General features: G+C 49.6%; 1 protein-coding gene across 1 annotated transcript; it reads right to left on the reverse strand.

The window, feature by feature from the left end:
• Positions 1-3221: 3221 nt before the first annotated feature.
• On the reverse strand, positions 3222-9086 carry SEM1 (SEM1 26S proteasome subunit). The gene is made up of 3 exons (XM_086467927.1): positions 8957-9086; positions 5134-5227; positions 3222-3411 (listed from the first exon to the last, which is right to left on the reverse strand). The coding sequence occupies exons 1-3, from the start codon at positions 9030-9032 to the stop codon at positions 3369-3371; spliced, it is 213 nt and encodes a 70-aa protein (XP_086324053.1). The 5' UTR covers positions 9033-9086; the 3' UTR covers positions 3222-3368.
• Between the last annotated feature and the right edge of the window lie 5086 nt (positions 9087-14172).

Below are 14172 nucleotides of genomic sequence, written 5' to 3' on the forward strand. Positions count from 1 at the left end.
ATAGTCTTTAATTTCCTGATCATGTCTTTTCCCAATACTCACCCGCTCCCTCAGGGGGACTTATCACTCCTTGTTAGTGTTCAAGAAAAAAACAGGACAAGAGAAAAGAAGGTTCAAGAAAAAGAAGGTTCAAGCGTGGGCACGGTGCGGTAAGCGGGGACCGGGACACGCCGTGACCACCTGGAGCAGCCGCTGGTGCTCCGCAAGCTGGCGGAGGGAGGCAGGGATGCGACGGGAGAACAGCAAGGGCTTTCCTGAGCCAAAAGAGCCGCACCCAAGGCTTTCCAGGCAGCCTCCATTCCGGCTGCTCGCCGTTTGGTGTGCTCACGGGGACTCTGCCCTCCTTCCTACGCGAGGACGGTTTCCCGAGGATCAAGGCAAAGCCAGAGCGCCCAACTCCTTTTCCGATTGTTTTACCTACATTTCCTGGTTTTATTTTCAGAGAAAGAATAGGGGAAAAAAAGGAAAAAGACTGAGTAGCGAGGATTAAAAGATGTCAAGACTTCCCGCAGCAGCTGCCACATGGGGAGGTTCCCCTCCATCCCATGACGAGTGCTGACTTCCCCCTCTACCCCCCCATATCCCCAACAAGCCTACGCAGCTTGATCCTGTCCTTTTTGGTACTTCTTAGTGTTGACAAAAAGTTCCAAGGAATACCTACAGGATAGAAACGCAGCTGAGGGACGGGCCGGTGAGGAGGTTAGGTCCCCAAAACCAGGGTGACATCAGTGTCTGTGACCTGAATCTCCCTCCCACGACAGGGAACAGACTCACCCAGCAGCCCACACCCAGTCCCCACGCGCACACCACCACGCATTGTCCTACTTGCTTAAAAGCCCAAGCTCTCCCGCGCTCGGATCTTTGCCAAACCTCCCTCTCTCCACCGCATCCCCGCCCTTCCCAGGCTGCAGATCCTCCTTCCCAAATCCCCATCTTCTCTCAGCGTGTCCTCGCTCACGCCCCAAAGCATTCCTACCTCCCACACTCGGTGCGTTCCTCAGCTAACAGGAGCATCGCCAGGAAAGACCTGCAAAGAAAAGCTCTCCCAGGATGGCCAACCTCAAAAAAAAAAAATCAAACCTCCAAGCACACGGGAAGCTCCTTTTAAAGTTGCGCAGAAGGTAAATTAGGGTGACTTGCTACAGCGACAGCCTGGCCAACCACCTCAACTTCCCTCTGGAATGCCAAAGCTGTCAAGAACAAAAAAAAAAAAAAAACAATGGGCAAAAAAGTCCTTAGCTCACCCCAAAACCTGCTGGCTTTTAAAATTTGTAGAACTACAAGAGCCAGCCTGACGCAGAAAGGTTCCCAAGTCATTTTTAGACCAGAAAGCTTAAGAGGAACCACGTGACCACGCAATAAACTTAAGGGCAAAAGAAATGCAGAATCCAGTGGTAATTACCCAGGCCCCCGGCCTCCGTGAATCGAGGATGCAGTCAGCTACGGCCTCGTAGCACTTCGCACGCGACTTCTTCTCTACCCCTTCGCAACAAGTTCTTACACGCCGGTATCACCAAACCCACCCTCAAGGCAGGTTATTTTTTTTCAGCGGAGGGTTACGACTGCAAGAGCACGGAGCCACCAGCCTCCCCCAGCCCCAGGCTTCTGTGCAGAAAGCAGCAGATTCCAACCCAAGACCACTTTCTTGAGACAAAAGACGCTTTTCTGCCTCCGCAGCTTCCTCCCGCTGCGAGCCAGGGCTGGGGCAGCGCTGCTTTAGCCGGGTTTCGGAACGGAAAGCTGCCCCCAGCCCAAGAGTGCACCAGGCAGCGCCGTAACGCTTCAGGCGTCTTCTCTGCGTCAGTCTCATCACTCAGCTCGCCAGTATTGGCGTGTCCACAGCAGCAGCAAGCCCAGGACTGCGCTGAACCTACTTCTTTCTACTCCCAGCACCAACCTGGGGACGTTCCCCTTGCTACCTGCCACTCACCCCAGACTTCTCACTTCTTACTGGTCAACATAAGAACTCCGGGACTTGGTGTTCTACCAAGCTGGGCTGCCTGAGCTGCACCTTTCAACCACAAGCCACTTGCTGGAGCACAGGGCAAGGCTGCTTGAGAGGCCCCCCCAGGCAGAACAGACCTGGACAGACTGAAGGACGGCGTCCAACACCATCTCCTTTTGCAGAACCGTTCCGATGGCAAGGGAAGCTTTAAAGAGCTTGCAGGAAGCAGTATGGGTCACATACTCTTGCCTCCACCCTAAATCTAGCACCACTTAAATCATGGGGGGAAGGGGAAGCTTCTTAGCATTTTCCATTAATAACTGTATTTACTTGACAAGGTTAAAGCATTTAATACCATTGCTGCGTGTCCACCTTTATTCTGAAAGCTCACTTTAACAATTTTGCTCTGCTGCTTGACAGCGAGCTGCTGAAAAAGCAAGCAGCTAATTCCATGAGTCCCTAGCTCGGTTTGCCCCTATATTTAACAACAAAAAAAAGTCGAATTTTTAGCTTGCAATCACCATATCTCTGCGAACACCGGCTTTAACAGCTCCGTTGGGGGGGACTCAGGGAATGGCTGATAGGTTTGGTCATTTCCACCTTCCGTTTCCTCGTTCAGAGTCATCGAATCCAGCCACCACTGCCGCAGCTCCCTGGCAACTATTTGTGGGAATCCACAAAACGAGCTGGAGGTTTGACTCCCGCTCTCAGCAGGCGCGTTCGGGCGCCACAGCCCAACTGCTGGAACTGGCAAACTGGAGGCAATTTCAGCAGCGATGCCTGGGCTTAAATAAGCACAAGGCTCCTTTCACCTCCAGAAGTTTCCTCTTAATGAGGCTTGAGAAACGACAGGTCAGGAGTGGAGAGTTTGGATTTCTGCTGTCACAAGATGCACTTTAAAGTGGGTTTTACCTTTCGAGTCTATCCAACTGGCACCCACATGCAATTACTCACAAAAACAAAGCAAATCATTATGGAACAAAATCTTGAGGCAAAATAAGCGTTATCAAGACTCTTTCCTACCTCTGCCGCACTTTAATTGGAACAGAGGAGCATTTTATTTCTTTCTGACATCGCCACATCCCCCGTGACAGTGAGGTTCCCCGGCCTTCGCTCCGTAATGCTCAGTGAGGTCCCCAGGAGCGGAGCTGCCGCCACGCCAGCAGCCACCGACAGATCGCTAGTCACACTCTAGGCAAGTCCATGACCTGTCCCACAAGGCATTTCAGAACTGAAATACAAGTTGCCAGGTTAGAGGCTGAACGTATGACTAGGCTAAGATTAAAAACTTTATTTTTTTTATACAAAACAATAATAAATCCAAGCAAATAACGAACTAAGAGAGTCTTCTCATTTTCCACCTTCTCAACTCAATATAGTCTATCCACAGTTCAGTGTCAAGCCACTCCACAGCCAGCAAGAACTATGAGGTTTCCATCTTGTATCCGTGCTTTTCTAATTCAGCTCTGTATAGAAAAAAAAGAGAGGTATATTAAAACATACAAATAAATATTGTGCAGACATCCGCGCTTTTACAAACTAAAAGTACTGCCCAATACACAGTCGTTTCAGAAATGACGTGAACACGTCACATGGCTTTTTGGTTCATAACCTCGACCTCACCTACTCGAGTTCTCCAACTTCAGCTTAACGCCCTGGATCACCAGACGTGACTTCTAAGTGACAAATTCAAGTACTTGTTCTAATCAGAGCCCCCAGACCCACTGTGGCTGGAGAACAACTATATGGCACAGAGCAGCACCCGTGAGCCTGCAACAACTCCAGACACGTTAGAAAAAACCAGAATACCATCTTACACCAGTTATCCTCCAGAGTTCCTGAAACCAAATGAGCTCACTAATCTGAGCCATTTAAATGCAGGTACCTCCAAAATAACTTCAGTTTTCCTTTGTTTTACAAAACCAGACTGCACCATGTTTAAACCTCGGTGCCACGCACCTTCCAGCGCACAATCCCGAGGGAACGGGATTCCTTTGCCCCCCTTCGTTGTGCCAGGACAGCAAGTCAGCAACCCCAAACGTTACCGCTCCTGCCCCGTCCCCACTTTGCTTCTCACCTGCCTCCCAACACGCCAGCCAGAACTAACTCTGGTTTAGCTCCCAGCCTTAGCGTACGTGTACGCAGACACAGTTGTCCAAGACTTGAAAAATATTTTGGGTTAGTTTACAGACTCAGCAGTCTCATTTTAGGAGTGGAGGACTGCAGCGTTTTCGTTGTAAAGGGGAGACCAACACATGCTGCAAGCAGCCAGCAGCACGAGCCACCACTGTAACGCCCGAACACGGCCACCGACGCCGCAGGCTGCGGCTAAGGCACGGTTACCGAAGGTTTGTCACCATCATCTTGAACCGTGCTGTCCCTTGAGAGGCCCTTTCACTGCATCTCAACTTCTTTTCCAGCATCACAGTTTAACTGCCTGCTGATCTGGTAAGAACTAGACCAACAGACTATTTGTTTGCTGTCTTCTACAGACAGGATCGCTTTCACCTAAGAACAGCAAGGGAGATCAGCCCAGGAACTGTTCGACCAGGCTGTATGACAGACAGTTTGCTCCTCATGCGACGCACTGAGGGACTATAAAATGTGACTTTGTATTGATGCTTGAAACAATTTAAGTTATAATTATGCGTCGGTAAAGGATTAGCTGAAAGTACAAGTGACAAAGAGGATTAAACAACTGGATTAGAGGTACCAAATCGCTACGGCTTTTTTAAAGCAGAGCAGAAGAGAGACTCGCGGTTCCCTTGCCACTGATCTTCGCAGTACAACCCAGATTTCCCACACATAGGCAGGAAAGTCCTCCCAAAAGGGTTTATCCACGTTAAATCGGAAAAGTGCCAACTGTACCACAATTTGCAGAGATCTCTGTACTGCTCAAGGTGCGTAGCGCAGCAAAAGCCTGGACGCGTCAACGCCGTCAGGCATGTTTCAGGGCTCACAGTACGATTATTAAAAGATGAAGTGCTGATCAGTACTGCCCTGCGCTGTAACCCCTTCAGTCTGGTTCTGAAAAGCTTGAGACAGAAAAGCACAAAGCAGAGCTTTCATTTATTTCAGATCTCTGGTTTTGACAGCGAGCAGACCTCAAACCTTCAGGGATTGACTAAACAATGCTGCTTTAAGCATTTTACCCATCTTCTAGAACAGCAAGTTAAAAATAAAGTTACCTTAACTGATTGGAGAAATCATCTTCTACGTTGTCATCATCCCAATTGTCTTCCCAGACATGCGCATCTTCATCTTCATCTAAACCAGTCCAATCTAAAGACAAAAAAAAAAAAAAGAAGAGATCTAAATATTGTATGCTGCACTGCTTTGGTACCGTGCCTTATTGACAGACGAGCTCAGCCTCTGGGCAAGGCAGAGTTCTGCTGGTAACAAGTGTCTTTAACAGAAAAGCCAGGATCATATTTAAGTGTCCAGGAGACCAGATAGCACAGAAAGATCTAAAATACACCTCACAATTTCTTGAATTATAATAAAAATGCGACTTGGTTACCAAAAAAAAGATCCTTACGCGTTTCACATCGTGGCTTGCAGGACGACACATCCGTAAGAGGGACAAGCAGGGGCAACAGCGTAAAAAGAACTCAGTATGGAGTACTTGACCCCTACAAGCTCAGCAAAAGGTGCGCAATTCCAGCTTTCCATTTAAATACAGCTCCTCCGCTCCCTCAGCTCAGATGCAGACGGTCTGTCTGCCCAGAGCGCACCTGCTGTGCAGAGCCACCTGCAAACAGCAGTGGCTGCCCGTAAGCAGCTCCTCCTGGGTTCCCAAAACAGCAGAAGCCGCTTCCTTACAGAGGCAAGACACTAAATGTCCCCTTGCTAACCCCATTTCTGGTTTTCCTATAACAATCTGGCACACCTCCCTTGGCAAATTACTGACCCCCACTTCATGTTTCATTATAAAAAAAAAAAAAATTAAGCTGAAACTAACCAGCTAGTTTCAAAAGACAACAAAAATGAAGACTCAGGCAGGCTCCGAATCGCACTGTCCACACCAGCCAGCTCACTCCCCCGGGGGACACAGCGCCTCATTTTCTTCTACTGACCGACACCGAGTTTTCCTGATGTTACCAAAGTCAGCAGCACCCGATTTTGACGCCTGTGACCTCATACCTCTCAAAGTCTATCAGAGTATTTACAGAGCTAACACCAATCTTGCTCTTACAAGCCATCTGCTGCCCGCCCACCCACAGCACGCGCTGAGGACCAAGGCCAAAAGTGACACTACAAAGAAGGATGAAAACCAGCTATTAGGGTAAAAGAAAAACACCCAACTCATTGTGAACAACGAACTTTGTAAGGATGAAGGTTGGTCCTTGCATTTTCTCCTCCTTCTTCTAACACCTACAGGTAACAAAATTAATATTTGAGATTAGCCAGGACAGGAAAACCCATTTGTAAGTGAATGAAGGCACACACATAGAAGGCACCACAACTAAACTGCTCAAATAATTATATAATGGGAAGAGATGAAGGAATACAGAAAGCCTACTGGTCCTAAAGATAGCATGAGAAGGAACTGGGAAGAAAAAATGCAGTATATATATAAAAAAAACCCCATTATTTTAATTTAGTTGTACTGCTGGTTGGTCAAAGAGAAGGATTTTATTTCAGTACTAGCTGCAATAAGCTTTGCCTATTTACACAATGGATTTTTTCTTTTTTGGTGTCAAAATAAAAGCTTTACCACTCCCACCATTTATCTGTATTTCAAAGGTACAAAAAGCAAAGCTCAAAACAGTTGGAAAAGAACATAAACTCACACTTTTCTACCTACTAATGTACCAGTAGCTCAGGCAGATCTCCAAATCTGAGCAAAGTCAGAGCAACTCGCATCCAGCGCAACAAACAGCAGCTTCAGTCATCGAAGCTCATAAAAGCTGGGGACACGGCACAAACGCGCTCCAGGTTTGACCAAGAGCCCACCAAGCCCGTGTCGCCCTCCGCCCCGAGGGCGAGGGAGGGAAAGCAAAGCCCCAACCCTGCTCTCGCCGCTGGAGCTACACGGTGCTGCGGTATCTGTGCCGTGACACTACACCCCGGAGCGGCACGCCCCGGTTGTCACTCCCAGCTACGCTCCTGCCACCAAATAAAAGTGAAAAAATAACATGGCATTATGGGGGATTGCATGTATTAAGAACATTTCAGCGCCTGCTACCACATTACACCACAATTACAGAATTTTATTAAACTTGTCATGGCTGGACCCCCGTTAAAAAAATATTTTAATATCCTGACTGCTTTATTTTGCACTTGGGAAAGGGAAACAAAAACCAGGTTTTAGAGTAGAGGATAAAACCCCTAAAATCCTATCAGTTCACACATTTCATCCTGAAAAGCACGGTACAAAAAGTCTTAAGTGACCAATTCACAGCCACTTGAACCTACCAGGCTGCACTTCAAATAAAGTGTCCTCTAAAAACGGGACACATCCACTTTCGATGCGTCAACTTGATTTGATAAATTATTTGGAGAAAAACTCCAAGTCTGAAAAACAGAAATCCCCCAAAAGCCAGTGTTTTTATCCCTTAATGCAAGTTTGCATTATCCTATTTCCTTTGGATAAAAGCTGGGTAATAGAATGGAAAGGTTTTGTGCTGCCCAGAAAAGTGGTGTTTTAATTTGAAAGATCAATTTGGCCCGGGTTTGAGCACAGAGTTATCATGATCCTTTCCTAAAGCACCAAAGACAACATTCAAAGCGGTCTTCCTGACATCTCAAGACCATCACCTCACTCGCAGATTTAAAGGGGCCTCTTCAGAAGCTCTTATTTTTCACAAGACAGATCAGCAGGAAGCCTGATCGCGGTCACTCTGACAAATCTCTGTTCTACCCAGAAAGTTTGAGCAGCACTTGGTTTCAGCAGTACTGCTGGCTTCAAGTCGATTTAATTTCACCTTCTGTGACAGCAGCTGAGTGCTCTGAGCACTCTGAGGTTCAGAAGCAGCTTCGAAGTCTCCCTTCACCCCTACTGTGAATACTTAACTTCCATTAAATAAGGTAAACATTTTTTGCCTGCTTAGGAAACACCTATGGAAAAGAAGGCCTAACCTTCTCAGTTTAGTTTAGCTATTATCTCAACTATGTCAACAACTTTTTCTGTCAGTTCAAAAATATTATTTTTACTGGTATCTAAGGTTTGTGAGGCCACAAAAAAAAATAATCACATGTAACGAAGACATTACAGAACAAGAAACCCTGGCATTTCATCCACCATGTTTTATATCCTTTCTTGTTATCCACAGCTTGTGACAACTCCCAGAATTGAGGCCACAGAGAAAACAATCATGCCCTAACAGGGATCTTTTCAAGATTCTAGCTGCAAAAGGACAGAGTTGTTTTACTGAAGCACAGATTTAATCTCCTCATTCAATAAATCCGTACCTATGAAAAGCAAACCAACACAGAAACATTTGTGTAAAGAGGCTCTGGATAACTACAAAGCACGTAATTCCCTTTCCACGGCTTTTTTCCCCCCCCGGCACTCGGTTTCCAGCCCTCAGGCCCCTCTCCCCGGCGGTTCTCCCCTCCAGAGCTCAGGTGCAGCCCGTTCCCCCCGCACCATGACACAGCACTTCGAGGACGATGTGCCCAGCCTCCCGAAACCACAACAGCCGCCCACAGGCGTGCGGCACGGCCGTGCTTGACCCCGCAACCGTAGCCCCGCACCCCTGACCGGGGCCGGGAGGGCAGGAACCCCGCGGGACACCGGGAAGCTGCTTCCCTATCGCTGAGACGGCGCAGGCGGAGATGCCTCACACCCCCAGCCCCGGAGACCCTGACGGCTGCTCTGCGGGCAGGCACCCGCTGATAAACCGTGCCCAGGCCCCCCCCGCCGCTCCCGCCCGCCGGAGGCCGCGCACTCCCTTCCCCGCCGCGGCCCACCGCCGCGGCCCAGGCCGCGGCCTACAACCGGAACCCCCGCCGCCGCCACCCCCCCCCCCCCTCCGCCTCTCTTCCCACCCCCACCCCGCCCCGCACCTTCGGCCGGGAACTCCTCAAACTCATCGTCCTCCTCCAAAAGCCCCAAATCTACCGGCTGCTTCTTCTCCGACATGGCTCGACCTGCCGCCCTCACCGCCGCCGCCTGCCCGCGGAGACTGATGGGAGACCGGCGGCCGCCACCGCGCCTGCGCCCTCCCGACAACCGGCGCCCGCCCGCCTCGCTCCGCCCCCCTCCCGGCGCCCCGCCCTCCCTGGCCCCGCCCCCCCCCCCCCGCCGTCTCCCCTCAGCGGGACGCGTCGCCCCGTTCCCGCCGCCCCTCGACCCGCCGCCTCCCCCCCGGGCTTCCCGCCTCGCCGCGGGCCCTCAGGGCGGCCTCCCCGGCGCTACCCCAGCCGGGCAGCCCCGCCGTGCCGCCTTCCCCCCCCCCTCCCCGCCCCGCCGTGACCCCCGCGGGGAGCGGTGAGGGAGCAGGTGCCCTGGGGGGGGGGGCGGCGGGCTGGGGAGAGAAGGGGCCATAAACGGGGATACGGGCCTGAACGTGCTGGCACCCTCCGCAAAACGGCTCCGGTGGCTGCCGGACCCGAGGGTCACGGGCCGGGCCTGGTGGCAGGGAGATTTATGGCTCGGGAATGAGCTCGGGCTGGCCGGAGCTGGCTGATGGGCCCCACGGTGCGAAGCTGGGGCAAGATTCCCCGTGTGGGAAGGGTCAGGTGGATTTTCGATGCCGTGGGTTGAATAAATCTGCCCACCGCAACGTTAGTCCGAATTACACCAGCCGCTGCTGGACACGGCTGTTCTCTTTGTATTCTCTCATTATTCTCTCATATTCAGGCAAAACCTATCACATACCACCCTTCTGGCCTTCTAATCTGTAACCTGTGGAGTCGGGGGATTTTTCCTTCTGGTGTTTTTAGATACTGTTTCAAAACCTACATCTAATTTAGCACCTTTTCAATCACTTGGCCATCGCATCGGAGAAACAAGCAGCTTGAGAGACTATAAACCGTTCAAAAAGAGTTAGGATGTGACATGAAAAATAGAAATGCCTTGTTTCTAAAATGTTCCGAAGTGCGTTCGTTTCGCTCAGTTCGAGACCCTGCTGATGATTTAAACAAAGGCAAAGTTCAGCGCTTACTAGCCCGAGCAAGTTTGTGCGTGCGGCGGCTCCGATGCCTTCTCCCTCGGCAATCACCGAGCAACAGCGCTGCCGGTTTGTTGGAGGGGTTGGGTTTTTCTCCCTTGCTCTGCGAGAAGCTGATTCACGAGACAATGACTTGCGCAGCTGGGTTATACCACATCCTAGATTTAAAGCCAGGGAAACAAAACTGGTGTGGGAATTCAGATATAGTCCGGTTTCAGCCCAGTGTAAGCGTGTTTTGACACGTGGCCACGGTTAAGGCAAGGTGGGAAATGAGCCCTTCTGCCAGAACGAAAGGTCTACTCGAGCGGTCACATTTTATTTTTATGTGACAGAAGGACTGGCTGGTACTGATGGTTGTGAAAATTATGAAAACGCCAGTTTAATAAATCTGTATGTGGAATCTAGTTACAACTTGGCTGGGATTTTTTGCAAGCCGTGCATTTCGGAATAATAGATATCCTGCTCTCTCCACAGAGTCCGAAATAAAGTCATAATGTTGGTAAGGGGGTCTGTGATATCAAAAGCTTGCAAAGCTCCGTGGTCATCCAGTTACTGAGGCCCCTATTCAAACTCTCTAGTTTTTGCCTTCCCTAGAACTAAACTACGGAGCTTGCAGCACATTGGGGAATACTGAGATGCTCAACTGCACTGAGATTATCTAAGAAAAAATGTGACTTGGAAACTCCTACGGACAAGTAGCTTCAAGTAGCCCTGGAGCAGGAAGCAGCTTGAACTTGTTTTGAGGACTTTACCTACATATCTGCTGTGGAGAAAAGACACGGCGGTCCTGTCCACCCCCTTTTCTCCTCCTCCTCTGCCAAGCTGCTGGTGAGGAAGCGCTGGAGTGCCAGCGGACAGAAGAAGCTGTACTTCCCTGGGGGATATGGCCGGCCACTGCACAGGGAACAAGGGAAATCGAGAGCTCCTGGAGCAGTGCCTTACGTAGGGACTGACCACAGCCAGTCTCGGCTCCGAGTCCTCCTTTGCATTTCCCAGCTGGGGACCTGAGTATTCCCGTGTTTAGCCAGAAAGATAAATTGAATCTTTTTCAGATTTACCTTTTTTTCACTTGTAAGATTGCTTTAAAATAATGGATTTAAAAATAAAAAATCCATTGGTTTAAATCCAATACCACAGGGTTTTGAAGCCTGGAATTGACACCGCCTTACCTAGCCTTCCTAGCAGATGGGTGCGTGGATGCAGACCTCACTGTAATCCCCCAAACCCTGTGACTCTCTGCTAGCGAGGTCTCCAAGGGCATAGGCATCTGCCATGCCGTGTTTCTCTCATCAAGCTATGCCCATCCTGCCTTTCCTGAAGGACCTGATCTGCCAGGCCTTCTCCAAGCCATCCCGCTAGACCTGGCGGGAGGAGGTGCCCGGTGGGCAAGGCGACAGGCTTGCCTTCGAATCTCCACCAAGTTGGATTTGACCTGATCACAGGCGAGTGCCACAACCACCAGGCTGTTGGCTGGTTATCGGCGGGTCAGTCTTTTTCTCTTCTTCCAAAGTATGTTCAGGTCTTTTCACTCACGGTAGAGCGGATTTGACACGCAAATAACTCAGTCTGCAACACGCAAGAGAACTTCTCCTGGCAGCTGGTTGATGTGGGTGACGTGCCGTAACCCACATGCGTGCTCTTAACTACCAGTAAAGTGGCAGAAAGAACTTACCCTCCTGCAGGCACTTGTTAGAAAACACTTATTTTAGTGCCAGTCTTGTGACTGTGATTTCTCGGCAGAGGTGGTCTTAAACCGTATTTTCTTGGTGGACCTAGCCCCATTGCCTGGTCTTCATTCTTTAGAGAGACGAGCAGAAGGATTCAGCTGTCCAGACAGATTTTCCAGTGTGAAAAGATATTTGAAAGGTCACAGGAGAGTGTCCAAGCCCCAAGGACGATGGGATTTCGATAGTTTCTAGATGGACCATCAAGAATAAGAGTTGCCTTTCAGCATCTGCCCTGTACAGAGTGGGAAAAGGCCACTGATACCCAATCCGAACATACCGCCGTTGATTTTTGTTGGGTCCTTCCCCCGCTGCAGTCCCAAGAGCAGTGGCGGCCTTTACAGCCACCGAGCCTGCCTCTCACGTGGACAGAGGACACGCAGAGCCAGGAACAGTTTTGATCCAACTAGGGAAGGCACTTCCTACATTCCCAAGAGAGCGCAGGAGATGGGCTTGCTTGGAGCTGCAGCCCTGCACAGCGCAGCAGCTATGTGCTGAATAGGTTGGTCTTCCAGGACCAGCAGCCTGACACTGGTGGGAGCTTTACCAGAGAGGTCTACGCGCCTGTTCCATGGGAATTAAAGGAAAAAATCCTATAGATTTCAGTCTATATGACCATCTCTATTAAAACCTTAACTTAAATATACCCTTAACTGGTAGCGTGTTTGAAATAATTCGACAAGACAATCCTGAGTAACTCATCAGTCCCTCTATTATTCTTTCCAGAGCTGCACAGCAGCTATTTACTCAATATGATTTGTTTTAATTTTTTTTATTCAGCATGTTTTATGCATTAGTATCAGAAAAGCCTGTCTTTCTCTTGGCAAATGTTACTGCAAGTTGTCTGTCAGGAAGGTGAGATTATGTAGATTTATTTATTCAGAGTGTAATTTGCATAAATGAAAAATGGAAATAGAGCATTTTTTCTGAATTAGAGCCTTTTTTTTCTTTTCCCTCAAGGGGGGAACAAAAATGAGGGCAGTACACCAGTTCAGGTTTCCTGATATTTTTTTTTTAGGGGGACTATTAGTCATTTCGATGCCTGGGCCCGTTTTCTTCGACTTGGGACGCTTTAATGGCTGAAAGCATATTCTGAGGAAAAGATTAAGGAGAGGAAAAAGAACCGATTGGAAGTGAATTTGCTCCTGAGCAGTTAAAGGTGTCCTGTTGAAAAAAAAAAAAAAAAATATCTTAGAGCCGTGTTCAGGATTTTAGACACCCTGGGTAAACTGTTGGGTTGGAGGTCCCAGGCTCAGAGGAACCCTGGGCTGCAAAGAAAACGGGCACTGGTGTTCTTGATCCAGCTGGCCTCGGCGCCGTGACCCGTGGAACCCGTGTGCACAGGCGCTACATCCAACCCCTGCGTTCGTGGGTCTGGCCGTCAGGAGTGGCTCGCCCCGCTCCTTCCCTAGCTCCGGGCCGCTCTGGATCCGTGGCGTTATTCCCGAGGCCGGCGCCTTTGCTCTGCCGCGATTTATTTGCTCACGTCTGCAGAAGTCCTCTTTGTTTCTCCAGCACCTCCTGGTAGCCCACCCGGCTCCCACAGCCCATCCCTTCTCCCAGCTGACCCTCCCAACCGAGGTCGGGATGCGATTAGGTGGCTGGAGATCATAAGGAGTATTAATCACAAGGAACACTGAGATGTTGCTTTACAGACTTCCTTATGTGAAATAGGCTGCGGCGAGCTATCGGGTTACCAGTGGCTGAAAAAGAAACAGTTCTCTCTTTACCCTTGACAGTCAAAAGAAAGTTTGATTTATTTTCTCATTTTCAGTTAGTCTAAAGGCAGCTGGGCAGCGTTGCTACAAAGCTCTAGCTGTGTGTCATTGTAATAGGGGCAATGTGTTTGTTCCCTTCTGCTCTCTTCCTCTGTCTAATTGTTCCATTGTCTTTCTGTTTTCTCTCCACATTTGGGCTGACAAAATGCCTCCTTGGGTTTAGCCCTCTAGCCAAAACTGAACGGGCTCCTAATCAAGAACTAACACCACCAGCAGGCGATTTCCTGTCTTTGTTTACCATTCCTGGTTTCATCTTTCTTCTCCTCTCAGCCCATCGCAGCAAATTTTCAGGATTTCCCTTTGAATCTTCCTCCGTGTGGGGTGCAGGAAGCTTCCTATATCTTGTTCCCCTTTCGTTTTCTGGCTGCTCAATCCCTGGCCTCCCAGCTCGACATCCTGGAAGAGTAGCAGGCGCATCCAGCACCAGATTTTGGAAAGCCAGGCGGTCCTGGGTTAGCCGTATAGTCCGTGTAGCTGTACCAGCAGAACGTTGATGGCCGAGCCTCAGCACAGATTGTGTTGATGTTTTGACCATGTAAAGGGTCATCCCAACGGGATTAGCGACAAGGTACCGTTCACCACACCTCGCATTTCGATGCAGATGTCAA

Source organism: Leptosomus discolor, chromosome 7 (assembly GCF_034619465.1).
Source record: "Leptosomus discolor isolate bLepDis1 chromosome 7, bLepDis1.hap2, whole genome shotgun sequence".
Lineage (NCBI taxonomy): Eukaryota > Metazoa > Chordata > Aves > Leptosomiformes > Leptosomidae > Leptosomus > Leptosomus discolor.

What these genes read in the sequence shown, in the direction of transcription:
- SEM1 (XM_086467927.1), bottom strand. Translation starts at nt 9,032, where the DNA reads ATGTCGGAGAAGAAGCAGCCGGTAGATTTGGGGCTTTTGGAGGAGGAC. An exon ending in TGAGGAGTTCCCGGCCGAAG is followed by an intron (nt 5,228 to 8,956) that starts GTGCGGGGCGGG and finishes TTTTGTCTTTAG; the next exon opens with ATTGGACTGGTTTAGATGAA. An exon ending in GATTTCTCCAATCAGTTAAG is followed by an intron (nt 3,412 to 5,133) that starts GTAACTTTATTT and finishes TTTTCTATACAG; the next exon opens with AGCTGAATTAGAAAAGCACG.